This window comes from Tachypleus tridentatus, chromosome 11, assembly GCF_004210375.1.
Source record: "Tachypleus tridentatus isolate NWPU-2018 chromosome 11, ASM421037v1, whole genome shotgun sequence".
In the NCBI taxonomy this organism is placed as follows: domain Eukaryota; kingdom Metazoa; phylum Arthropoda; class Merostomata; order Xiphosura; family Limulidae; genus Tachypleus; species Tachypleus tridentatus.
Genome location: NC_134835.1, coordinates 14,933,538 through 14,960,938, shown reverse-complemented (window position 1 = coordinate 14,960,938; position 27,401 = coordinate 14,933,538). Strand labels below are relative to the sequence as shown.

The following is a 27,401-nucleotide window of genomic DNA, read 5'->3' as shown; positions in this document are numbered from 1 at the left end:
TATTGGCCAATCCCATATAGAGGTAGAATAGAGAAAAATGATTTACTGAGGGAAAGAAATGTTTCAACTGTATTAAGGAGGTTATAGTCATTACACCAAGGAAATTTGAGATGAAGAAAATTATTTTAATCTTAATATAAAATTTGCTTTGTACATGCATAAATTTATATATTAATTTGTTAAAAATACTTTACTGAATATATTTTCTGTATGTGAAAGACTTGCAATATTAACTGAAAGAGTGCCAAATTTTGTGAAGATATACACTAGATAGCAAGTTAGTGGTATTAAATCTATAAAACCTTTAACTGAGTACAAAGAGATCACATGCTCGGTAAAGTTGATTAACCCTCAGTTGAAATAGTTAATGTCTAGTTTAAGTAATTAATAATCAACTAACCTTTATTCCCTCCCAATAACAAGCATCTTTGTCTTTGGTTATAATAGATAAATGTTAGGGTACACTCTACTAAGTGGGTAATATTTTACGTGCTACTTGACTGGTGTATATTGAAATTATAAATGGAAAGTAAAACATTAATATGTTTCTAAGAAATTTTCCACATGAGGAAATACTTATTGTAAGTGTAATTTATAATTAGTTTTCATAGTAGTCGGAACAGATTGTTTTATATAAATGAGTAATTATAAATTAACATTTTTGACAGTTATATCTAAATCATCTTGGAAAAGTGTATTCAGAATAAAGCTTTTCCAAGATGATTACCTCTCACCCTTTGTGTTAGAACAAGAAATAAAATCATTTTGAACATAATGTTAATATATACTTAACTGCACTGTTTTGAAACATATTCTATGGTTGATTTCTTTAATTCATTGATTTTGAACTGGAATGTGTTTCTGCCACATAGTGTTATTTAAATCAATTTTCATGTGAAAGGCTTAGGGAAGTATTTCATAAAATTGCATATTTCATCCATTATTCAAATGATCTAAGAATGGTTAATCAGAACAAGCTATAAATAACTAATTACACATAGACTAATCATTATTTACTTTGGAAAAAAAAAAAAAATTGTTACATGAACTAAACAATATAATATGTATGGTTACAACATTGTATTATATTTTCAGGTATAACAATTACAAAAGATTCATTATTCATTTTATATAAATGCTATATGATACTACACATTACTTGTTCTTGAACAGAAGACTCAGAAGAACACAGCAAACTATTGCGTGCAATACACTGTAGCAAAGAAATCCTGGCATATGTAAATCAAGCTATTAAAGAAGCAGAAAATGAACATAGACTTATTGAGCTTCAGAAAAGATTGACAGAAGTGCATTCGAGAAGGTTGAAGCACCTATTGTTCAGGCTTATCGTGTAAGTTTCTTTAACACAGATGGTTGTTTTGTTTTTTTATATGCTTGCATTTCATGTGTGTCATTGTTTTTTTCATGACAGAAAATATCTTAAAATTTACATTTCAAGCAACTACTGGAATATTGGGCGTTAAAATAACTAACAAAACCTTTTAAGATAAAACCTTTTTGTTCAGTGTATGCATGTAATATATTCTAAAAATAAGTATATTTGTGTGGAATTATTTGTTATTTAATACCCATAATTCAGTTTTTGGGTTCTTTATGTGTGTAGTGAAAAATTAATTTAAATGTTTATTTTGTTGCATAAAATGTTTCAGTTAAACAGATTGAGAACAGGTCTGTGTTGCTTTCTGACATGTACTGTGCAGAAAATGGTTTTGTAACATTTGTAACTAGTTTAATATGTTGTAGTAAAGTCTAGAATAAAAATATTTACAGAATTTCTATCGACTTTGTCCTCTTAAAAACATTAAAACATTCTCTCTTTGTTACCAATTAATGTGCTTTATAACTCATTGAGTTTTCTGTTAAAACAAAATTGTCCATTTATTATTAAAATTCTTTAGATGTGAAAAGTAATTTATTCATGTTAACACTCCTATGAAAAGACGTTTCTAGTCCTGATTTCTCCAAGCCCGTTCCTGGCTGTGGTTTAGCTAGATAATAGATAGGGACAGTGGGAATCTCGTTAATCCATTCATTAATGGATTTAAATGGCAATTTCATTTAAATACAAAATTATTAGCCTAATATTAATAACCTTTCAAGTTGCTCTGGGGCCTATTAGGCCCCACTTTTAAAGGAGTGTTAATCAGAAGTAGCTGGTATTGTATAGTTTCAGTTATATTCACAGAACTGTGTTTTGTATAGCTTACTCAGCCCATCAGAGTGTATAATTTTATAGAAGTTACAAAAATTAAAGTATTTAGTAATGGTATGTATGACATAATGTTGGAATAAAGCTTGATAGGGCAGTGAAACACTAAGCGCAAGTTTGATACATTTTAACTGAAAATGAATGGAGACTTCTGCTGATAAATTATTACTCTGTGTGAGAATAATGGAGTGATTTTAATAATGGAACCTGTGACATAAAACCTTAATTTGTGAGTATAGTCAGTTGTAGATTTGAAAAACACAGAAACAAAGATATTTCCTAGTTGTTCACCATTGTTCTTAAGGAGATGAAAATGGGTAAGCGTTGAATGTGAGGTAAATACACATCAGCTGGAAGTGTTTCTTGAGGTGAACTTGAAAGCTGATCAGTTCTGCATTATCTACCCAACACAGGTCAAAGACCGTGTCATTGCATTTGTAAAGTCGCATTCAAAATGTTATTGAACTACTATTCTATGGATGTATGTCAGTAAGTTTGACATTAAATTGTAGGTTGTAATGTATATGTCAGTAAGTTTGACATTAAATTGTAGGTTGTAATGTATATGTCAGTAAGTTTGACATTAAATTGTAGGTTGTAATGTATATGTCAGTAAGTTTGACATTAAATTGTAGGTTATAATCTATATGTCAGTAATATACAGTAACTAATTTCTTAATTTAAATGTTAAAAAATGCATCTGAGTATAGATTCATATTGTTATGTGGTATGTTGAATGCAGCATTGATTCATATGTAATGTTCAAATACAAAGTGTATGGATACTCATATTATTGATATTGACAAGTTAGAATATTAAAACCCTTCTTTCTTTTATATTTTTTGAGATATCAATGTATTTATTGAATCAACTAAGGTGGTCCAGCACATTTCTCTCATGTTTGAAAAGACTTGCTTTCCATGGTGAATTGTAGATAATCACTTAGTGACCTCTAGTGGTATTCTTACCTCTGCAAAGTATTTGCACTTGAAGCTTTTTTATGATAGATTTCAAATGATAATGTAGGACATTAGTAAGCTCAAAATGATATCTTCTTGGACCCAAATACAACTTCGGTTAAAGCGCTTGATAACTTGTAGCAGAATTCTGTGTTATTGATACAGTTATTTATAGGTTTTGGTTATTTCAAAATGCACATGTTAAGCCTAAAACTTATTTTACCTTATGCAAAACTTGATAAGGCTTAGCAACTTTACAGCAGGTGGCAAGTGAGTACACAGATCGTTACAAGAAGAGATAATTATGTGGTTTACTTCTTTAATTAATGTTCTAATGTTTTAAGAAAAATAAGTTTAAAATGAATTTATAAATAGTAATAATGTATTATAAATGGAGTGTGACTATTTTACAAAATACTGATCCACTAGGATCCAGCCACTACAGGACACTGTTAAGAGGTCAATGTAATAAAAATAAAATTTTATGAATGTAAAATGTTATGAGATTTTAGTTGTTGAGACCAGACATTAGTGTTTCTGTATTATAATCTGTTTTGTCAGGGCAACACGTTCATTGTAGAAGAGATTCTATACTTTGGAATCGCAGTTTAGGATCCAAATTATTATATTCTCAGTTGTATCAATAAAGACTTCTAAGGTTTCTGTTGATTGGTGGCAGCCTGGCAGATTTATTATCGTATTCTGAATGTTAATGTTACTGGATTTGTTGTAGAAACATTTGTAATGCACTGGTTTGAAAGTAAGTTATTGTTAGTTGTAAATAATTTCAAAACTGTGTATCATGCTAAGGGTAGGAATAAGTTTGTACCTTTACTCAGAAAACTAATTTCAGCTGCAGATGTTTCAGGGTGATGTTTTATGATGTTGGAAGTATATACTTTCAGCTTGGGGTTGTCTGAACAAAGAAATAACTAAATTGGCTGTATTGAGAAAATAATTATTAGCAGTTTGCACTGTTCCTATTGATTTTGAGAGTATATATTGACAAGATGGTCTCTGAGCATCAATACTTTGTGAAAATTATCAAAATTCTGAATGGAAATCTGGGGTTTTTCTTTTATTTTAGTGTTTATAAAGGAAAGTCTTAGTTCTGTTGACAAAAAATTAAATATTTGTTCAGAAGGATAAATTATGCATTTCAGAAATAGTTGTTTTACAGAAGCTATGATTTTAGGTTTAGCAAGTTAGATATGTTTTGTTTCTGAATATTAAACTTAAATAATTGTTCACTGATGGGTTCTTTAGTACTGCATTTAAAACATTTGTGAAGCAGCAGAGAATAAAAGAGGTTGGTTGACATATGCAGAAATACCAACAAGAATGCCATGGGAATAAGATGGAAGTAGCATCTAGAATTTTACAAGTGTAGGTTATTTGAGCCATAAGGTACTGGAAGATGTACATTTGTGAATTTGGAGTTTGGTTTCAGTAAAAGTATAGGAGAGTCTAATTCTTTGTGTGAACTGTTTCATTGTGATAGTTACTATCAGACTGATTGACTCAGTGATAACTTGATTATGTTTGTCTTTACAGCATCTTGACCTAACAAAGCACAGGTTAGTCCATGAAGGCCCTTTAATTTGGAGATTACATAAACAGAAAACGGTTGAAATGCATGTTGTGTTGTGTGAAGATATTCTGGTGTTGCTACAGAAACAGGATGATAAGTTGTTGCTGAAATTTCACAGTAACAATCTGATGTCGGGCCGAGAAGACACCAAAATTACCCATAGTCCAATACTTCGTGTACAGAACCTGTTCACAAGGAACGTGGCTACAGGTACATTATGTGTCTAGCATGTAATAAGATAAGAGTAGTGCAAAAAAAGGTTAATTAGAAAACTGAGTGAGTTTCATACAGGTTACAGTTAGACAAAATTGTTTTCTTATATCCAGGACCGTGGCACTGATATCCAGCTGGAAGTGATTTTATGATGAAAGTAAACTTAAAATTATTTCAGAATTTGGTACTAAATATAATAAGTGGAAAATGAAAGTATTTGAATAAAGACTCACTTTTGAGACTAAAAGAGTAGCTAACTTTACTTTATGGCCTACAAGAATATAATAATATTTAGAATTATATAAATACGGAAGTTGAAGTTCATAAGAATATCTTTTTTTTATTAATAGAATTATGTGAATTGAAATATATAAAGTTGAACCTCTTGTAGTTTAAATATTACACAACTGCTGTTTTATTGGACTTCTTCAGTTGTGTAATGTGAGTATATATCAATATAATGTTTTAACTAAACAAAAGTTAATTTTAAATAATATTTCATAACTTGTAATAACTTAAGTGTCAGCATATTTAAACATGGGTATGTCATGACAGTTAATAACTTAAAAGTGTCAGCATATTTAAACACATGTACTTTGTAACAGTTGAGAACTTTCAACTCGTCACTTAATGTTCTGTATCTTTGTAGAGTTACTGTTTGTTTCTTGTATATCTAATTCCAGCCAATATGCACCTTTTGTAAAGTAGCCAATACAATTAGAGGCTTAATGACGTTATGTTAGACAGTATTTATCTTGCTGTATGTTCTTTTATTAAAGTTACTTCTGTAATCCGTTTAGAAAACAAGTACAGCTGTTTAAGAAATAGCTTCTGATAAGGTACAAGCTCATACTGTGGTGAAGTCTACTGTATTATAGATACCATTATTTTCCAGTTACCATTTAAATTTTTTGTCAAACAGAGTAATTACTTGTATAAAACAAACAAATAGATCCAGTGAACTCACAACCATGATACAGTTTGATTATTGTAAGACACGGGAAGTTGTTTCTTGTAACAACTAATTTTTTTAAAATGTTGAAACCATATGAGAAAGAGAATTGTACAACTGTTAGATCCTTCAAAGTAACTCCTGATGTTACCCAATGTGTGTATCATTTTTTTAAATCATGAAATTTGGACATTACAAAATAAAAGTGCCATAATTTGCATTTTATATTTTTTTGACACCTAAAACTCAAAATTTATATTTTGAGATAGAAATAAGCAAGACTCATAAAGACCACAGATTTTGAGATAGAAATAAGCAAGACTCATAAAGACCACAGATTTTGAGATAGAAATAAGCAAGACTCATAAAGACCACAGATTTTGAGATAGAAATAAGCAAGACTCATAAAGACCACAGATTTTGAGATAGAAATAAGCAAGACTCATAAAGACCACAGATTTTGAGATAGAAATAAGCAAGACTCATAAAGACCACAGATTTTGAGATAGAAATAAGCAAGACTCATAAAGACCACAGATTTTGAGATAGAAATAAGCAAGACTCATAAAGACCACAGATTTTGAGATAGAAATAAGCAAGACTCATAAAGACCACAGATTTTGAGATAGAAATAAGCAAGACTCATAAAGACCACAGATTTTGAGATAGAAATAAGCAAGACTCATAAAGACCACAGATTTTGAGATAGAAATAAGCAAGACTCATAAAGACCACAGATTTTGAGATAGAAATAAGCAAGACTCATAAAGACCACAGATTTTGAGATAGAAATAAGCAAGACTCATAAAGACCACAGATTTTGAGATAGAAATAAGCAAGACTCATAAAGACCACAGATTTTGAGATAGAAATAAGCAAGACTCATAAAGACCACAGATTTTCAGATAGAAATAAGCAAGACTCATAAAGACCACAGATTTTCAGATAGAAATAAGCAAGACTCATAAAGACCACAGATTTTCAGATAGAAATAAGCAAGACTCATAAAGACCACAGATTTTCAGATAGAAATAAGCAAGACTCATAAAGACCACAGATTTTGAGATAGAAATAAGCAAGACTCATAAAGACCACAGATTTTGAGATAGAAATAAGCAAGACTCATAAAGACCACAGATTTTCAGATAGAAATAAGCAAGACTCATAAAGACCACAGATTTTTAGATAGAAATAAGCAAGACTCATAAAGACCACAGATTTTGAGATAGAAATAAGCAAGACTCATAAAGACCACAGATTTTGAGATAGAAATAAGCAAGACTCATAAAGACCACAGATTTTGAGATAGAAATAAGCAAGACTCATAAAGACCACAGATTTTCAGATAGAAATAAGCAAGACTCATAAAGACCACAGATTTTGAGATAGAAATAAGCAAGACTCATAAAGACCACAGATTTTGAGATAGAAATAAGCAAGACTCATAAAGACCACAGATTTTCAGATAGAAATAAGCAAGACTCATAAAGACCACAGATTTTAGATAGAAATAAGCAAGACTCATAAAGACCACAGATTTTGAGATAGAAATAAGCAAGACTCATAAAGACCACAGATTTTGAGATAGAAATAAGCAAGACTCATAAAGACCACAGATTTTGAGATAGAAATAAGCAAGACTCATAAAGACCACAGATTTTCAGATAAAATAAGCAAGACTCATAAAGACCACAGATTTTGAGATAGAAATAAGCAAGACTCATAAAGACCACAGATTTTCAGATGTTTCATGTTGTTGACAGAACTCTTCTGAGCAGATGTAAACCATGTTTGTAGGAAAAAGGAAAATGAAGGAAAATTAAAAATTGGGGCATAGATTGTTTTGTATCCTATTTTTCAAAAGTTAAATGTAGCCTGGCATGGCCAGGAGGTTAAGGCATTCAACTTCGTAATCTGAGGGTTTCAGGCTCAATTCCCATCGCGTCAAGCGTGCTCACCCTTTCAGCGGTGGGCGTTATAATGTGTGACGGTCAATCCCACTATTTGTTGGTAAAAGAGTAGCTCAAGAGTTGGCAGTGGGTGGTGATGACTAGCTGCCTTCCCTCTAGTCTTACACTGCTAAATTAGGGACAGCTAGTGCAGATAGGTCTTGTGTAGCTTTATGCAAAAATTAAAAAAAAACAAAGAAACAAAAGTTAAAGTCTGAACATTTTGGTTACAGTTTTAGTTTAAAGAGAGATCATAAAGACATTTTTAGAACTAAACATTACTATACACTATCATAAAACAGATATAGAGTTGGAGAGGCTTAATAATTGTGATACTTCATCATTTCCCATGATGGACGTTCAGACTATACAAAGCTTTCAGAAAAGAAAAGGTGATATGAACAGTACAAAAATTAATTGGAACTTTGTTAAATTATAGAATGATGTTAAGCATGTCTTGCTGTGGTGGGATAATGAACTGTAATTGTTATATTTCTATACAAACATGACAAACGAAAACATGCTGAACATTATGATTTTAAACCAATATGTGTAAACTGTGAGTTTTAATCCAATTGTATTATATGTTATTTAAATGTATTTGCTTATGCTGGTTACTATTTGAAGATAATACTCTTTTTTTCAAGTGTTTCATCATCTGAAATTTGCTGTAATCTTTGCTGCTTATTATTAAATATTCGACACGTTTTGTGTATTTAATAATATTTATATGTATTCCTAGAAATGATGAATTGTAATATACCTTATACTTTAGATAGCAAAGGCTTCTTTCTTGTTTCAACATCTGAACAACATGCTATCTATGAATTTGTGGCCTCCTCAGCTTCTGAACGAAAAGTGTAAGTTTTGTTCTCCATGTTGTTGTTGTTGTTACGTGCTTTGTTTTGTTGAAGTATTAGTTTTGTCTTCCATGTCATTGTTATTTGCTACATATAGTTGAAGTAATTAATTTTGTTTCATTCATTATGTGCTACATTTAGTTAAAGTAGTTAGTTTTGTTCTCTGTGTTGTTATATGCTATGTTTAGATGAGGCATGATTAGGTTTGTTCTCTGTGTTGTTATTATGTGCTATGTTTAGTTGAAGTAATTAGTTTTGTTTCTTTCATTGTTGTTACGTGCTACATTTAGTTGAAATAATTAGTTTTGTTCTCTTCACTGTTGTTGTTACGTGCTACATTTAGTTGAAGTAATTAGTTTTGTTCTCTTCACTGTTGTTGTTACGTGCTACATTTAGTTGAAGTAATTAGTTTTGTTCTCTTCGCTGTTGTTGTTATGTACCTACATTTAGTTGAAGTAATTAGTTTTGTTAAACGCTTCGCTGTTGTTGTTACGTACCTACATTTAGTTAACACTCCTCTGAAAAAAATATTTACATCCACTAAAGAGATTTTGGGGCCTATCAGGCCCCATATAGTTTTCCAATAGAAACACAGTGATTTAGCAACATTCATTACAAACAACTTTAGAATGGCTCTGACAAACATTTTTTTACAATTTGAGCAAACAATTTTCGACTGTCTATCTTTTGATCTGCCGCACAAATGGCATCGTCCTCTTTTGCTCTCTTTGCAGTAAATTTCTTTGATTTTAAGCAACAATTGCCATATAAATTCTCTTCTGGCTCTTGATTTATGTTGATGAAGAAATTCTGGATGTTTTGTTGAGTATAGAATGAAACCATTGTTATGCAGCAAGATCTAGAATGTTATAGAATATGCAGACTGACCAGCACTTTGATCGCCTCTTTGTTGTATAATATCTCACCAGTTGATCGAGAGTGTCGACACCTGTCTTCGTTGCATTGTAAAGATTGACGATTTCAGGCTTTCCATTCTCTTCTACTTCACCAGACTGATGCTGAGAACTCAGTAGTAGCACATATTTTCCTGGTTTGTCTGAGTGCCTGAGAAGAGTGATGTCGTCATGGTAGAAAAACTTTGGTAATAACTCTTTAGATTTTGCATTTATTTCAGGAGGCAGGAAGGTTCTTGATTTCCGTATGGTTCCAACAAGTCCTGTTCTTTTGTTCGTAGGTATTTGGCAAGTGTCATTGTTGTGAAGAAATTATCTGTCGTTATTGTCCTTCCTTTTCCAAGAAATGGCTGACTCAGTTCTCTGACTATTCTTTCTCCTTAATTTGTTTCTGTCGTATTTCCAACCTTTCCAGTATAAATTTGAGCATTGAGGAGGTAACTTGTCTTTGCATCTGTTAGGCACTAAATCTTTATTCCGTATTTGCCTGGCTTTGTCAGAATGTATGTTCTGAAGCCAACTCTTCCTTTGAAGTTACATAGTTGTTCATCCACTGTCAGGTATTTGCTTGGGTTGTAACTGTTTTTGCAATTTTCAATGAAAAATTCCAGACTCCAGAGATGGCGGCATCTTTGATTTCTCTATTTCTTTGAGAGTGGATGTCAAATCTAATTTTGAGCACATTTTTTGAATTTGTCTTGTGTAATCAGTTTTGCAAAATGGCAAACCGAATTGGTTGAAAACATTTCGATCTATCGATGCATTTTTGGATTTGCTTATTCCAAGGAAAAGATTAGCTGCGATCCATTTCCAGAGGTCTTCTTCAAAATTGGTTCTTTCATGTTGGTGTTTGTTGAGTGAATGATCTGTTCCATCATATTATCAGAAATGAAAATTTTGAATGTTTGAATGGTGTAGAGACTCTTGGAGCAGCTTGCCTTGTAATGCCTGGGTTCCCATTGAATATATTGAGAGCTGCGGTTCTCCTGTTGATCCTTGAAGGTGTTGTTGAATAACTAAAATTCTTATCTTTGGACAAAAGTTCGTTCACTGGCATCGTAGTAAGATCTTCTTGATTACTTTCTTCACTTTCAGAAGGGTGCGGCACGATTTGTTCATCATTTTCGGCTTCAGAAGGATCATCATCACAACTTTCAGAGTAGTCTTCAACATTATCATGCTCACTTTCATCGTCGGATGGTTTTGTCAGTAAATATACAGCTTCATCAAGAGATATCATTTTGACACGGTTTGAAGATTTCAGCTCCTATATATAGGATTTGTGGATTCTTCTACAATATTCTAGAAGCTTCAAGAATATTCTAGATTATTCTAAATACTCTGTAAAGTTTCTAGAATGTTCTAGAACAGGCGTGGGCAAACTAGGCAATAATCAGGACCGTCTAAAATTATTGTTGGAGTAGAGTTATTATCCTAAATATCCATCTTTTGAAAAGAGGTTGTAAAATTAATATATTTTACTATAATTTGCTTTTTTGGTTGCCCAGGCCTGTTCTAGAATTATTCAGGAAATAAATAGTCATTTTATGTTTTTTGATCTGGGGCCTAATAGGCCTCAAAATACCCTTAGTGGATCTTTTAAAAAAATTTTTGAAATATTATTTCGCAAATGTCTGAAAAGTCAAAATATTATTGCTCCTTAAAATATAAAGGGATAGGGTCAGTTAATGGCAATTTCATTTAAATACAAAATTATTAGCTTAATATTAATAACTTTTCAAGTTGCTCTGGGGCCTATTAGGCCCCAATTTTAAATAGGAGTGTTAAAGTAATTAGTTTTGTTCTCTTCACTATTGTTGTTACGTGCTACATTTAGTTAAAGTAATTAGTTTTGTTCTTTTCACTCTTGTTGTTATGAGCTACATTTAATTGGGGTAATTGATTTTGTTTAACCTCTTAACTGATGATATACCAAATGTTTAAACTTTCTATCAATGTGGAATTATTCTAACTGAATGTTGAAGTGTTTTTTTCTTGAGAAGACAAATTAACTCATCCCGATGTTTGATCGTTTCTGAAACAGGGAAGCCATTTTATCTTGTATTTTCTTTTATATAGCTATTCTATGTTGTTCACTGGATGTTTTGGTTATGTGACTATGCACTGATGATGTAATTTAGAAGTTTCTTTACCACTTACGTCGTAAATCACAGCTGTGTCAATTTTAACATCCGTAGTTTATAAGGTGAAAATAATCAAACTCATACTCAGCATCAATTTCAGAATCTAATGATAACGAATCATCACTAACAAAAGTTTTAGTCAGAATTGATGTAGCTGTGTGCTCACAAAGTCTGTTTGATGCCACTGTTTCCAAAGTGAAAGAACTGCTAAACTACATAACTAGGAAACCAAAACTTCTGATAAACAACACAGAATAGCTATGAAAGAATAAATAATTGCTCATATCAAATAAAATGACCTTCCCATTTCAGAAACGGTCAAATAACATGAGGTTGAGTTAACTCATCTCCTCCAGTTAAGGGTTTAATGTATATGGTAGGCTGATTTCCAAATGGGAAAAAATTATAAACTGGTTTTATGGGTATTTTTGTGTGGCTTTATAAGATCATTAAACCAGTTTATCCACATCTCCAACATAATTATGTAAAGCTCAAGTCATTCCAGATCTCCAACATAATTACTTAAAACTCTAGCTATTCCAGATCTCCAACATAATTACGTAAAGCTCAAGTCATTCCAGATCTCCAACATAATTACTTAAAGCTCTAGTCAGTCCAGATCTCCAACATAATTACTTAAAGCTCTAGTCAGTCCAGATCTCCAACATAATTACTTAAAGCTCTAGTCAGTCCAGATCTCCAACATAATTACTTATAGCTCTAGTCAGTCCAGATCTCCAACATAATTACTTAAAGCTCTAGCTATTCCAGATCTCCAACATAATTACTTAAAACTCTAGCTATTTCAAATCTCCAGCATAATTATGTAAAGCTCAAGTCATTCCAGATCTCCAACATAATTATTTCACGTTACAAACATAACTACTTAAAGCTTGTAAGTCTAGCATGGAAGTGCTTTAACCTGTTGGTCCACATTGGTACAGAAATTTGAAAATTGTTTTTTTGTTACTGATTGTAAACAGTTCTATAAAAATATTTCCACTCAAGAGACATTATTACACTTCTGTGAATTGTTTTTTTTTACCCCTAACTTCTGTGGTTAACCTGTAGGTGGCTAAAGTATATCACAGAAGCTGCAGAAGCCGACAAACCCAGGCACAGCCAGTCAGCCAAATGTCAGGATTCTTCACCAGTGTTATCAAAAGACCTGATAATACTGAAGAAAATAATTTGGCAAAAAGCAAAATGTATGTTAGTAATTGGTTCTTGCTTTGTTTAGTTTTGAGACTGTACTTAATGAAATTAAGGTCAGTATTTGAGGTGTTGACCATAATATAAAATTTTGAATGTTGAAAGAAGCATGCTTGTTTATAAACTGAAATATAAAATTTTGAATGTTGAAAGAAGCATGCTTGTTTATAAACTGAAATAATATAAAGGTTTGAATGTTGAAAGAAGCATGCTTGTTTATAAACTGAAATAATATAAAGGTTTGAATGTTGAAAGAAGCATGCTTGTTTATAAACTGAAATAATATAAAGGTTTAAATGTTGAAAGAAGCATGCTTGTTTATAAACTGAAATAATATAAAGGTTTGAATGTTGAAAGAAGCATGCTTGTTTATAAACTGAAATAATATAAAGGTTTGAATGTTGAAAGAAGCATGCTTGTTTTAAACTGAAATAATACAAAGGTTTGAATGTTGAAAGAAGCATGCTTGTTTTAAACTGAAATAATATAAAGGTTTGAATGTTGAAAGAAGCATGCTTGTTTATAAACTGAAATAATATAAAGGTTTGAATGTTGAAAGAAGCATGCTTGTTTATAAACTGAAATATAAAATTTTGAATGTTGAAAGAAGCATGCTTGTTTATAAACTGAAATAATATAAAGGTTTAAATGTTGAAAGAAGCATGCTTGTTTATAAACTGAAATAATATAAAGGTTTGAATGTTGAAAGAAGCATGCTTGTTTATAAACTGAAATATAAAATTTTGAATGTTGAAAGAAGCATGCTTGTTTATAAACTGAAATAATATAAAGGTTTAAATGTTGAAAGAAGCATGCTTGTTTTAAACTGAAATAATATAAAGGTTTAAATGTTGAAAGAAGCATGCTTGTTTATAAACTGAAATAATATAAAATTTTGAATGTTGAAAAAAGCATGCTTGTTTATAAACTGAAATATAAAATTTTGAATGTTGAAAAAAGCATGCTTGTTTATAAACTGAAATAATATAAAATTTTGAATGTTGAAAAAAGCATGCTTGTTTATAAACTGAAATATAAAATTTTGAATGTTGAAAAAAGCATGCTTGTTTATAAACTGAAATAATATAAAATTTTGAATGTTAAAAGAAGCATGCTTGTTTATAAACTGAAATAGTATAAAATTTTGAATGTTGAAAAAAGCATGCTTGTTTATAAACTGAAATATAAAATTTTGAATGTTGAAAGAAGCATACTTGTTTATAAACTGAAATAATATAAAATTTTGAATGTTAAAAGAAGCATACTTGTTTATAAACTGAAATAATATAAAGGTTTAAATGTTAAAAGAAGCATGCTTGTTTATAAACTGAAATAATATAAAATTTTGAATGTTAAAAGAAGCATACTTGTTTATAAACTGAAATAATATAAAGGTTTAAATGTTAAAAGAAGCATGCTTGTTTATAAACTGAAATAATATAAAATTTTGAATGTTAAAAGAAGCATACTTGTTTATAAACTGAAATATAAAATTTTGAATGTTGAAAGAAGCATGCTTGTTTATAAACTGAAATATAAAATTTTGAATGTTGAAAGAAGCATGCTTGTTTATAAACTAAAATAATATAAAATTTTGAATGTTGAAAGAAGCATGCTTGTTATAAACTGAAATAATATAAAGGCTTAAATGTTGAAAGAAGTTATCATTTTGGGACCTTAGTAGGGATGTAATGATGTATAATACTAGGGCTGTCTGTCCTGTGAGTTTTAGTTCAAGTATATTATTATTATTATTATTATTAGCAAAATATAGTGTGTATTTGTTGATGTGTTCTTTTGTTTGGTTTTCATTCATTATTTTATAAATAAAACATTATAAAAATGGATACTTTATAAGTGGAGTATATCTGATGTTTACACACATTCCTTACATTTATAAATCCTGTTTTTTAATAGGATGCCTAATGTTATCACCAATGATTCCCTAAAGATCAGAGAATACTCTTTGGATGAAAACCATCCTGAAGCAATAATTGATGTGGAATCAACAGAGGCAGAAGAATCAACTGAGGCAGAAGAATCAACTGACACCATCATGTCTTTTACTGCTGACACTGAAGTATCTAGTCCAATCCCTTCTAGTACTTATATTCCTGAAGAGGATTCTCCATCATTGACATCACAGAAAGAAGTCTCTTCACCATGTACCTTAGTTGAGGACTCCCAACAGAGTCTTCAGAGAGTAGAGCTTATCCATGTACCTTCTGAGCCACAATTGATAGAACCATCAGAGTCAAAGTCAGTGAAGGTACTGTTCTTCAAACTGCTGTACCTGTACTGACTCCAATAGGTAAGGGCACATCTGCACCTCAGTGTCCACTGAATAATATGTAAATATAGTTTTGTTATGTAAGTTTGACTGTGTTCTCATGTGGGAAGATGACACATTTTGACTACTAGATGCTTTTTTATGTTTTAAGGTTATTTTTTATGTAGTTATCAAAGAATGGTGTCTCAAAACTTAGTTTTTTTCTAACAACTGCATATTTCTTTAAAGAATTTGTGATTCTTCAATAGTTTTAGAAAGCTAGGCTTTAACAGCTTGTTCACTGACATCCTTCACATAATTTTAGAAAATCTCATAAATTAGTTATGAAAATGTATTTTGCAAAAACTATCATGTTTATTGCATGAAGTCATTTTGGTTACCATTTGCACTTCGATTTACTTTGCAAGTGGATTGGTAGTTTTGATCCTATTGGTTGGGATTGCTATACAAAGTTATATCTATTATATGTAAGTAAAAATAGCAAAAATACCTGAAAATAAGGTTGTTGAAAGGTATCTGAAGTTATAAATGGTAGGGAAAAGAAAAATTTTATATTTTGTGCTAATAATTTTGACTGAATCTAACCAATTTAGATAAAACAGTAATACAAAACTAAGTGTAATTTCAATTTTTATGAAATTTCTATCACACCATTTTTTCTATGAATTACTTTGTTCCATGTTTTAGTTAAAATTACTTCTTTATATTTTGACTAATGCAGAATTTGAATTTTGTGTGTGCTTCAATTGCTGAAGTAGTGTCAAACTTGTAACACCTGATTTATGATTGACTTTTGCATTTAGTTTTTCAATTAACTGTTATGAGAAAAAAAAAATTACACAAATTTCAGTGAAAAGCTTTAGTAGCTTAGTTCATATCAGATTAATTAGATTTTATAATTATTGCTCTACCTGGCGATATTTGTCATGTTTTGACCAATCATAATTTTATAAAACTGTCTTTAAGTGCAAGGCTAGGCATGACCCTGTACTTACTGTGGCTTTGCAGGTTCAGTGAGCAGTCCAAGATTTAACAGTAGCTACTGTTGATTAGCTGTCTTTTTCTCTTATCAGTCAGTTCAGTACTGAGAATAGCTAGCTCATTATAAAACATAGAGTAGTTTAGCACAAACGTGTGTAGAAAATTAAACAGGAAACAAATTCTGAATAAAATTAATGTGATATGTAAACTAAGAAAAAAATTAATTGATTTTAAAACAATATAATAAACCTTGCTTTATCCAGAGATGGTACGATGTAAGGATAAACAGATTGCAGAAGCTTTGACAGAGAAACTGGACCTTGTGTCAAAGGTTTTACAGATTTCTGGAGATGAACGTGTTGCTGAGGTTAGTGTGAAAATTTGTACCTTTATAACACCTTTTGTAACACCTTTGGTTTTAATGAGAAAAAAAATATTGATTGCAAGCACCAAGAATAATTATAATAGATGGTTTAATTAATTAACTTGCAAATAGTTGCACAATGTTTGTGTAATAATACATTGTAATCTGAACACGTTTTATAACTGCATATAAACTATGTGAATGGACACTATATTTTGTTAAGAAATGGAATGTGTGTATGTGTTACAGCAAAACCACATTGGGCTATCTGCTGCATTTATTGAGGGGGGTATTGAACCCCTGATTTTAATTTTATAAATCAGACTTACTGCTGTACCAGCAAGTGACCTGTGGTACAAATGAAGTTTTTTTATTATTAGAATACAAAATTTAATATGTTTTGAAGTTGCTTGATTTCTTTTTTCAATTCAGATATTTAAAGAATGTTATTTTTATTATAATTTTGGATTTAAATTTGAAAACTTTGCAAAAATGGTAGCAGTTGATTATACATTATGATTTACTTGATTGCAGCAAAATTGTCAACGATATACAATAATGATTCTTTTTCTGTTCTTTTCACAGGTACCAAATGAGTATGAGGTTGTAACTGATGTAAAACAATTAGTTCTGGCATCTATCCACCAGGGTAATACATCTCATATCTTTCAATATTTAAATATTTTGTTACTGAACTTTAGCTGGGGTATAAGTAGTAAAATATTGGACTTTTACTGATTATTTTGTAAAATGGAAAGATGGATTCCTTTTGTAATGTGTCTGATCTCAAATGGCATTTGTTAAGTGGTGCCTACAATATGTCTTGGCATTGAGCCATCGTAATATTCCTGGTTTGCACAGTGTGTTTATAAAGAAAAAATTTATTAGAAATTGTATATTTTAAAACTACAGTCAAACATCGATATAAGAGCTAGTTGGGGTCCAAAAAATTCGACTTCGTTGTATCTGATTGCCTTTATACCGATTTGATTATATATTTTTTTACCCTCGGGTGAGCGATAATGCAAAATTTACGTTTTGTAGTGAAATAAAGAAAAACAAACAAAACTACTTACACCAATGATATAGCATTTTTTTTTTTTATTTATTAAACTCAATTTTAAGACTGAAATTAAATGTAAAAGCAGAATTCTAAAGAAATTTATCAATTCATTACTTTGATGGGGGCTGATATTCTAAAAGTAGTTCCATCAGAGCAATCATGTGATTGTTTTTTACGATTAGACGCTGATTAAAATTAGTTCAATTTTAAAGTTAATACATATAGTAATTAATTTTGATAATTTATTTACTAATTATTAAAATCTAAGTACAAACTGAAGTCAAATAACTACCAGATAAAAAAATGTCATGGCAAAGTTTAAAATACGAATTCAGTACTGAAACAAAACGGATTTTTCAAAAAAATTTAATAACAATAAAATATAGTAAGCACATAAAACAAGTTGAAATGCACAAATTTATAGTTACTCAGTAGTCTTCTTTCTTTCAAAAGCCTCCAAAAGTGTCTGTTGTCTTCCTCCTTGGTTCCGCATCCTCTTAGCAGTTCTCATTAGGTCCTGGATCTGTAGTATCTTGCAAATTCCTAGATTGTGGTGTTCTGTGTACTGTACTGCCTGAGTTGAGGTGATGCAATTCCTGAGTTCTTCTGGAACGGGGTCATCTTCTTCTTCTTCATCTGGAGTGGTAAAATCTGTAGGTGCTGCTGCTGGGTTCTCTATTGCTTTCTGGATCTCTTCATCTGTGAGGGGTGGCTGGGTCTTGGCTCTCTTCCTCTGTAGTCCTGTCATTCTGTCTACTTGGTTGCAGAATTCTCTCAGTTGATCTTCATTCTTCAGCCAACCTCAAGTGTAGACTCTGGAACTCCTATTTCTTTCATAATCTTGGTCCTTGCTTCCCCATTCGGATTCGCTGCACAATCTGTATCTTCTCTTGTACTGTGTAAGCATTCCTTTTGGTGCCTCTCTTCTCCATGGGTATAAATATGTCGTATGTTGAAAAAATATGAAAATCGCAGTCTGTCGTCACCGGATGGTCACTATCCCATTCACTCACGACAAAATTGATTCGGTCAACGAAATTCTGCCTACGAGCTGGTGTTACAAGACCTTTCAGTTATTCGGCGATAGTAGAATAAAAGGGAATAGCTGACGTCACAGATTTCCAAGAAACTATTTCGTCTGAAAGCTTCTGGGGAGCGAGCTGTTTCTTAGAAAGTTATATGGTTTCAACATTGACGCTATCGTTTGCAGCACTTCATGCCACTGTCACTGGTGTATGAGTGTGTATGACTCATCCTTCGTCATCCATCGGTCGATCAAGGATGACTTGTGGTTTTAATGAAAATAAACTTTTGATACTTCTTGCCTCACGCACTGAGAGCTATCCTATGACTGGCAGATTATGTACTTTACTGCAGTTGACAGCACCAGGAATTATTACATGCAGGCGGGGTTTGATCACAATATGTGGCATGAAAACCATACAAAAAGATTGAAGTGGATTTGGTTTTGATTTTGATCACATTAAACGGCTGATTACATTAAGCAGTGGTAATATTAAGCGGCGCCTCTGTAGAAACCCCAAAAATTTGGGGCCTAAGACCCCATCGTGCCCAACTGATTATCGAGCTTTATCGATGCGTTTTATATCGATGTTTACCTGTATTTATTTTGAGGGTATATTTTCCCATAGAGAATTATAATTTTAATATTTTTAGTTAAGTTTGGATGTAATTCTGTGTAGTTCAGAATGATATTGTAATCTGTGCATAAGTTACATTCTCACAACCGACAATAAGAAATTGCTGATTTGAATAAATTGTGCTTGAATGTTCAAAGTATGATAGATAATGCTTAGAAGTTAACTTAGTTTAGATATGTTGAAACAGAAATAATTGAGAGTGTATGGAACATGTTGTGTGAAAGTTTTAGAAACGCACTTTGTCGTGTCCAAACATTTTGAATGAAATGTGTGATTATTCAGGTGTCTAACGTGATTTTTTTTGTTCCCGTAAAAACAGTAATCTTTGAAACACATTCCTGTTTAGTTTTATGTAATCACCTTGTATAAATTTAAAAAACATACTTTTTATTTTATTAATAACATAATTTTGATAAGATGAGTTGTGGTTTATTTCAGCTACTCAACTTGCAGGAGTCGTAAATGAAGGCTTACGAGTGTGTGAAGATGACAATATTAGTGATTCTAATGCTGAAGGTAATATGTCAACTACAGTAATCTGTTTGCTACTGGAACTATTTGTAGAGTTTTTCATCATGTGATAAAACAATTAAAATGCTATCTATGGTATAAGGTCTTCAGTTAGTGCTATAAAGTTTTTGGTAATGGTAATAAATAAAAAAACCTTGTAATGAAATTTAACTTTAAGAAAACAAAAATTCAGGCTCATCATTGTACATCCAACAGAGTGTTTCCTTCTTGTTCTCATATTGGTGAAAACCTAAAGGTCATTGTTAGTAATTTTTTGAAAGAAGTATATAACACAGTTTATCATAATGTGAGTTTTATTTGTTTTAATAGATATAGACTATGAAATAATGTAAACTTCTTCAAACTTTTCCATAAGGGTAAAGTGATAAAATGTATGCAAATATGTGTGCTACTGTTCTTTAGATGAAATCATAAACAGTTTTTCAAAAGAGATACTGCAGAAATACAATATAATTTTCTACTTAGACTAAATTTTATGTATTATTCAAATATATTTGCAGTATTGCTGTTTGTCAATCAGTGATGCTTTTCAAAGTGAGAATAATGAAGCAACATCAAGACAAATGTATTTAAAATAAACTATAACTGTTAGTTATAAGTTGATCTATACCATAATTATTGTTGTAACAGTATCTGTTAAGAGATAGTGACATTGCAGTATTGAAAGTTCAGATCATAATACACTCGTGAATCTTTGTCCATCGTACCCTGTTCGTGTTCAAATGTTTCAAAGTGAAGTAAACTGCCTTGGTCGATGTATTAAATATGAAACAAGTAAAATATTGGACATTTATGTATTATGAAATGTAACTTTGTGATAAATAACTAAAAGAAATAGTCTAAACTTAAAGGAGATATTGTGTTTTAAAAACCGTTTCACAAAAAATTCAAGACATAAAAATATTCAAAATACGAAATGTAGCATAATAAAAAAATACTTATTTTATGAATTTTTCCACACACACAGCTCTCAGAAACATTATTTGTATTTTTTGAAATTTTCAGTATAACTGAATAATGGAAACCATTATATAAAAATGACAAACAACTTCAGAAACAAGTGTTTAATTACTTGTACTGAACATTTTAGCCTATGACTTAATCAAGAATCTGTTTGACATGACAGGTTACCAAACTGACTTTAAATGTCAGTAACTGAAAACAAAATACAGCTACAATAATAGAAATTTAAAATTTTAGCATTATAATTTAAAATTTTAATTTTGTCTATTTTGTTATTTTCTGTATTTTACGATCAACAACTCAAAACTGTTTCACAATACTTGTACCATGGACACTTTTTCATTGAATTGTTGTGTTTATTTTATTTTTGGTTACTCTTATTTAAAATCTGTTTGGTAATTATGACTCATGAACTCTAGATAAAGGTGTAAGCTGAAACACTGAGTACAAGTAATTAAACATTTTTTTTCTGAAGATGTTTGTTATCTTTACATAATTATTTCTCAGATACTTTATTTGTATGAACATTTTGTGCAGTATGATCAGATATTTTCACTTTGAGAATTATTGTGGTTGTGATAACCTTGAAGCTTTTGACAATAAGCCTTTTGTTACTAACTTGTTTGCTCTGAGATTAGTTGCTTTAAGATTATCATATCTCATACAGTTTTCTAGACAGAGAGTGGTATATGGTTCATGTGCTTTACCATTTAAAACACTTTGTAAACAATATATCCATTGGCAATTATGCAACTTGGATGACTTTTGAAATGTGGAAAATATTTATCAACCTCATTTTCATTGAATGGTCATAGTTTAATATGTAAATTAAGTTTAGACTTGTCATTTTGCTGTCATCAATCAGGTTTGCATAAAATTAAATTAAGTTTAGACTTGTCATTTTGCTGTCATCAATCAGGGTTGCATATAATTTCCATTTCTTTTATCTTCAGTTTGAGCTTTTTCAACCTCAAGAATTTTATCTTCTGTTTCAGCTTTGATAAAAGCTTGTTCAAGTTCAATTTGTTTGAGTTTTAACTGGATCTCTAACTCATCTTTATCACTCAACCCTGATTGACTAGTGGGGACACTATAGCGTTACCCATAATGGTTCTTCAGAGAACAAATCGTTGTTGACTAGTATTTGAATAATATGCTTTCTAAGTTCATTTTTTTTCATTCATTTCTTAAGCCTCTGATTCTAAAATGTTGACAATGTAGAGCATTTTACATTTGTTATATCTTTCTAGTTGTTCGAGGGAAAGTGATTCAAGAAAATCTTTATAATCAGACATGATCAGATCTTGTTAGCTCTGATAAATATAAATTGAATTATGATCTTAATTTTGTCTCTGATTAAGATCCCAGACTTACTAAGTGTGATACATTATGAAGAGTGCAACATAAGTCACTAACTTAAGCATTAACAGGGAGACTTAAATTTTCATCTCCTACTGTTTGGACAACATTAGTGTACTTCTGTCATTGTTCGTAAAAATATTGTTTGTTTTTTTGTCAAAGATACTAAAATCATTTTATTTCTTTAAGAAAAAGGTTTGTCTTCATGGTAACTGCATAATAATGCATTTTTTTTTTCACAAGTGTAATAAGATTTTTTGGTATTTAATATCAAAAGTGGTCTCACAGAATAATGTAGTAAATTAATATTGGAACACTTCCTTTCAATCCTAACATGAACTATTACAATATTAAAACACTCTAAAGTGAAAAAAGGCATACAAAGAAATAACAAACAAAAATTACATGAAATATACTTATTGGTTCCATTATTACAAATTTCACAATTCCATTTTTAATATTATCGTGTCGAAAAAGTGGACAACATGTAGGATTTATTTTTATTTTCGTGGCTGTAAACTGTAGTTAAGTGAAGTCTGTTCACTTCCTTTTTAGTTTGTGTAGTGCAGTGACACAAAGTCTGAAATGTTTAATCTGTACAGTTATGTTGTACTTTTGTACTTTTAAGGCTTGCTGAGTGTATTTTTTATATGAAGTATTTAGTGTGGTTTGAATTAACACTGTTAGGTACAAACCAGCTTGTATACAACAGAATAAGTAAACCTTCTCTGTTTTTATATCTTTATGCACATAAAGACTCAAAGTTTGTATTTTGTTACATAAACACAAAAGGCTTATAACTCCTTACATAAACACTCAAAATTTATAATTTGTTATGTAAACACTTGTAGTTTAATTCTTTTTTGTTTTTAGTTGTTGGTGACGAAGACAATAGTGTGCACTCTGAAAACCATTACTCATAGATCCAAGAAAGACAGGCAAACTTCCAGGTCTTCCTCCTTTAGAGAAATTGTTAGACATATCCAGTAAATTGAACAGACAGCTCACCCAAATCTTGGTAAGTTGAATGTAAATTTTTAGGTTTTAATGTTGTTGGAAAAAAAGTGGTGAGTGAACAAGTTAACTTACAATAAATGTGTTGTTTTTATTCATTCAGTGTATTGTGTGTCATAAGGACGCATGGTAAACTGTATTAACATAATTGTTTCTTAAACAAAATTTTGATAAGTGGAATAGAAGAAATAGTTGTATGTAAAAGAATGAGTTACTTAGCACTTAATTAGTTTTGGTCAAACTGTGTATATTTTTGAGTTACTTAGCACTTAATTAGTTTTGGTCAAGCTGCGTATATTTTGAGTTACTTAGCACTTAACTAGTTTTGGTCAAACTCTGTATATTTTGAGTTACTTAGCACTTAACTAGTTTTGGTCAAGCTATGTATATTTTTCAGTTACTTAGCACTTAATTAGTTTTGGTCAAGCTCGCATATATTTTTGAGTTACTTAGCACTTAACTAGTTTTGGTCAAGCTGCGTATATTTTTGAGTTACTTAGCACTTAATTAGTTTTGGTCAAACTGTATATTTTTGAGTTACTTAGCACTTAATTAGTTTTAGTCAAACTGTGTATATTTTTGAGTGACTTAGCACTTTATTAGTTTTGGTCAAACTGTGTATATTTTTGAGTGACTTAGCACTTTATTAGTTTTGGTCAAACTGTGTATATTTTGAGTTACTTAGTACTTAATTAGTTTTGGTCAAACTCTGTATATTTTTGAGTTACTTAGCACTTAATTAGTTTTGGTCAAACTCTGTATATTTTTGAGTTACTTAGCACTTAATTAGTTTTGGTCAAGCTGCGTATATTTTTGAGTTACTTAGCACTTAACTAGTTTTGGTCAAGCTGCGTATATTTTTGAGTTACTTAGCACTTAATTAGTTTTAGTCAAACTGTGTATATTTTTGAGTTACTTAGCACTTAATTAGTTTTGGTCAAACTGTGTATATTTTTGAGTTACTTAGCACTTAATTAGTTTTGGTCAAGCTGCGTATATTTTTGAGTTACTTCACACTTAATTAGTTTTGGTCAAGCTGCATATATTTTTGAGTTACTTAGCACTTAATTAGTTTTGGTCAAGCTGCATATATTTTTCAGTTACTTAGCACTTAACTAGTTTTGGTGAAACTGTGTATATTTCTGAGTTACTTAGCACTTAACTAGTTTTAGTCAAACTGCATATATTTTTGACTTACTTAGCACTTAATTAGTTTTGGTCAAACTGCATACATTTATGAGTTACTCAGCACTTAATTTGTTTTGGTCAAACTATATATTTTCTCATTTCTGTAGAAATTAAACATATTACAAAGTGCTTTCAGTGAGAGTGTTTAAAGTAGAGACCTGAATAAAACTGTTTCAGTAGTTAACTGTTTGAGTTAGTATAAAGAGATGTAAATGAAAGCTAAGTGGTTATGTGGAGTTTGTTTACATCTGTTAACAATATAAAATGTTATGAGTGATGACTACTTCTGTTGGTTCCAAGCACATATTGATGGATTCATTCCTTTTCTCTAAGAAATAAATGTATATTAATTTATGTACATTTATGTTATTGACAGGAGAATGATAATTGGTTCATGAAGTGTTTTTTGATAGTCATATGTGACAGACAAGGAAGAAGAAATGATGCAGTTACAGCGAGAGCTTCATGCATCAAAAGAACAACTCCAGTTTCTTCGTGAAACTCATCGTATTTGTTGTGGCATGATATCACTTTCCCCGAGTAGCTTGAGTGTGAATCAGTCTCGACCAAACAGCTTCCTGTCTGTAACCTCCTCTGCATCTGACCCAGTGGATGAAAATGAAGATAGAACAGGTTTGTTTTTTTCTTGTTATTTAGGATAATATAGATCCCATCTAGTTTGCTTGTAAGAGAATGTCCAGTAATGATATTTTTATACCTTTACCCTGGAATTGCACAAGCTCATGAAATCCGTTTAATAATTGGGTTAGTGAATGAAACTTAAAATGTGGAATAAGGTTTACTTGTACTTGATATTAGCCATTGCTGGTGTCTTTCTCTGCAATACCCAAGACTGTTGAAACTTCTATATGCAGACTTATTTAATGAACAAAATTACCAGAAAGAAACATTTTTTTTTGTTTGTGGCAGGATTAATGTCCTGAAATGTGTTTATAAATCTGACAAAAACAAAACATTGGAATATTTTAAAGGTGAAACTTAAACCACATCCAGGTTTTGACATCTTAGTGTTTAATTAAAATTAATTAAAAAAAAGAGCTTGAAGTTAACAGATATCTTTATAATAGCTTCTCAGTTTATTGCTATCAGTTAGATCTTCATATTGCAGCACAATATGATAATCCTACAGTGATGTTGTACATATTAAATTGTGTACAGTTAGAAGTGAAGGAGAGGCATGAATCTATTTTCAACTGAAAAATGTAATTCTGATTATCAAACCAAAATAACTGTCATTGAAGTCCGTTTTAATTACCATTTTTATTTTCACTGTTGTTGTTAGTTGTGGGCATTGTTGTGGTTTTAGTTGTAACCAAAAGTGGGGAGAAAGTTTTTTTTGTTGATTGTCTTATTGAAACTACTTAATGTATGGGAGTATAGTTTGAAACTTCAGAGAATGGATGTAGCAAAACTAATTTGGAAAGTTAGATTTTTTAATTAAGTTTGATGGATTTGTATTAGGTGAAAGAGAGATTTTAAAAATTAGGCATCTCAGAAAAAAATGGAAAGTACTTTTTTATTGATATATTGATTTGATATTTTTTTTGTAAATATAATTTAAGTTGGGTACTTGGCTTAGTTTTAGTTAAATATTTTTACATAAAATTAGTTTATCATAGCAACATCTGCATGTTACTACAACTGTTTCTTCCACGCTGCTCTGTTAGGAGATCAGTTGTGGTTAAACTCCGTGACTCAGTATCAGGTAAGAATCTGAAATATGGATCTTGTGCTAAATGAAAGGAAATACTTGAATAAGTTGACTTTGATTAAAGAAAGATTAGTTTTCACTATAATTACTGCAATTTTTTTCTTTTTTCTTTAGGTATGTTATTGATTCATTACAGTGGTGTCAATAAAATTGCACATGTCTCAGTGACATTTGGTATATTGTTACAGGCTACATTTTCTAAAATTGTATTTAAGATTTGTATTGGTTTTAAAATCTCAAAGTTAAAGAAATTTAAATTTTGGTGTTCAGACTTTTACAAAGTCATTTTACAAAATGCTGAAATAAAGAATTGCTGTTTATTAGGAATTATATATGTTTATTATGTATCCTTGTAATCTCTTGGAAAACCAATTTTTTCAACCAAAATCGGTACAGTTTTCTTTTATGTTTTGAAAACTTAGTTGAGTAGGAACATATTTCTTTACATTTGGCACTGATTGAGTAGATTAGATAACGTTTCTCAGTAATTTTGATACGTAATTAATCAAACTAGGTTTTTGTGTTCATACTTTAGCTATGATTGGTTTCTGATATGGTAGACTCGTTGGTGTTAAATTAACACCATTTTCTAAGAACTGTTGAAATGTTCCATTATGGGATCAGCATCTATCGTTACATAACTAGGGCAGCTTTGGGAGTTTGTTTGAAGCTTTAAATCACTATATGTGAATATGTCTATTTTCATTAGTTCTAAATTTACATGAAGGAAAGAAACAGATAAAAAAATAACAATGAATTTATGCTGAAAACTTTGTAATTTTATTGAACTACAGGTAGAAAACGACTTGGTAAGTGTTATGTAGTTGTTCATAAAAGCTTTTTCATTTATAAAATTTAGGTTTTCTTGTATTTAATAGTTGTAAAACTTTGTACTCCAGCAGAATGTGGTGATGTAGTCTAAAATTTGCATGTTAGTTATATCACCAGTTGTTTCAGCAAATTACTTGTAATAGTTATTTGCTAACATTACAGTCAGCTTGTCAGTGAGAACAGTTCTAGTTATCTAAGCTAATTGTAATTATTGTCAGACACACTGACAGATGGGAATCTCAAAGAAGTTGAAAATGAAGAAGAGAAGAAAATCAGGTTTGTTAGTGATGAAGAAATAAATGAAGAACAGGAAGATGAAAACACACATCTCGTTGATGTGAGTGAAGAAAACAAGAAGACAATATTAAAACCAGAACCTTCAGCAGACGATAGGCCATAA

At 30.7% G+C, this 27,401-nt stretch overlaps 1 protein-coding gene across 3 annotated transcripts; it reads left to right on the top strand.

The window, feature by feature from the left end:
* The first annotated feature begins 1,157 nt into the window (after positions 1–1,157).
* Positions 1,158–27,401, top strand: LOC143231682 (uncharacterized). 3 transcript variants are annotated; one of them, XM_076466269.1, is made up of 8 exons: positions 15,148–15,335; positions 16,559–16,662; positions 17,245–17,308; positions 19,822–19,899; positions 23,110–23,254; positions 24,852–25,071; positions 26,127–26,164; positions 27,220–27,352. In XM_076466269.1, exons 2-5 carry the CDS (start codon positions 16,561–16,563, stop codon positions 23,157–23,159), a joined length of 294 nt encoding a protein of 97 aa, XP_076322384.1. In that variant the 5' UTR covers positions 15,148–15,335; positions 16,559–16,560; the 3' UTR covers positions 23,160–23,254; positions 24,852–25,071; positions 26,127–26,164; positions 27,220–27,352. The 3 variants fall into 3 exon arrangements, with proteins under 3 accessions (XP_076322382.1, XP_076322384.1, XP_076322383.1); XM_076466267.1 differs by lacking the exons at positions 19,822–19,899; positions 23,110–23,254; positions 24,852–25,071; positions 26,127–26,164; positions 27,220–27,352 and adding exons at positions 1,158–1,351; positions 4,744–4,990; positions 8,670–8,754; positions 12,884–13,020 and having other exon boundaries at positions 14,942–15,335; positions 17,245–17,279; XM_076466268.1 differs by lacking the exons at positions 15,148–15,335; positions 16,559–16,662; positions 17,245–17,308; positions 19,822–19,899; positions 26,127–26,164 and having other exon boundaries at positions 23,116–23,254; positions 27,220–27,401.

Bases quoted from the DNA above. Each gene is read 5' to 3' on its own strand.
- LOC143231682 (XM_076466267.1), top strand. From the start codon at position 12,947: ATGTCAGGATTCTTCACCAGTGTTATCAAAAGACCTGATAATACTGAA. The intron at 13,021-14,941 runs GTATGTTAGTAA...GTTTTTTAATAG, and splicing joins AATTTGGCAAAAAGCAAAAT to GATGCCTAATGTTATCACCA.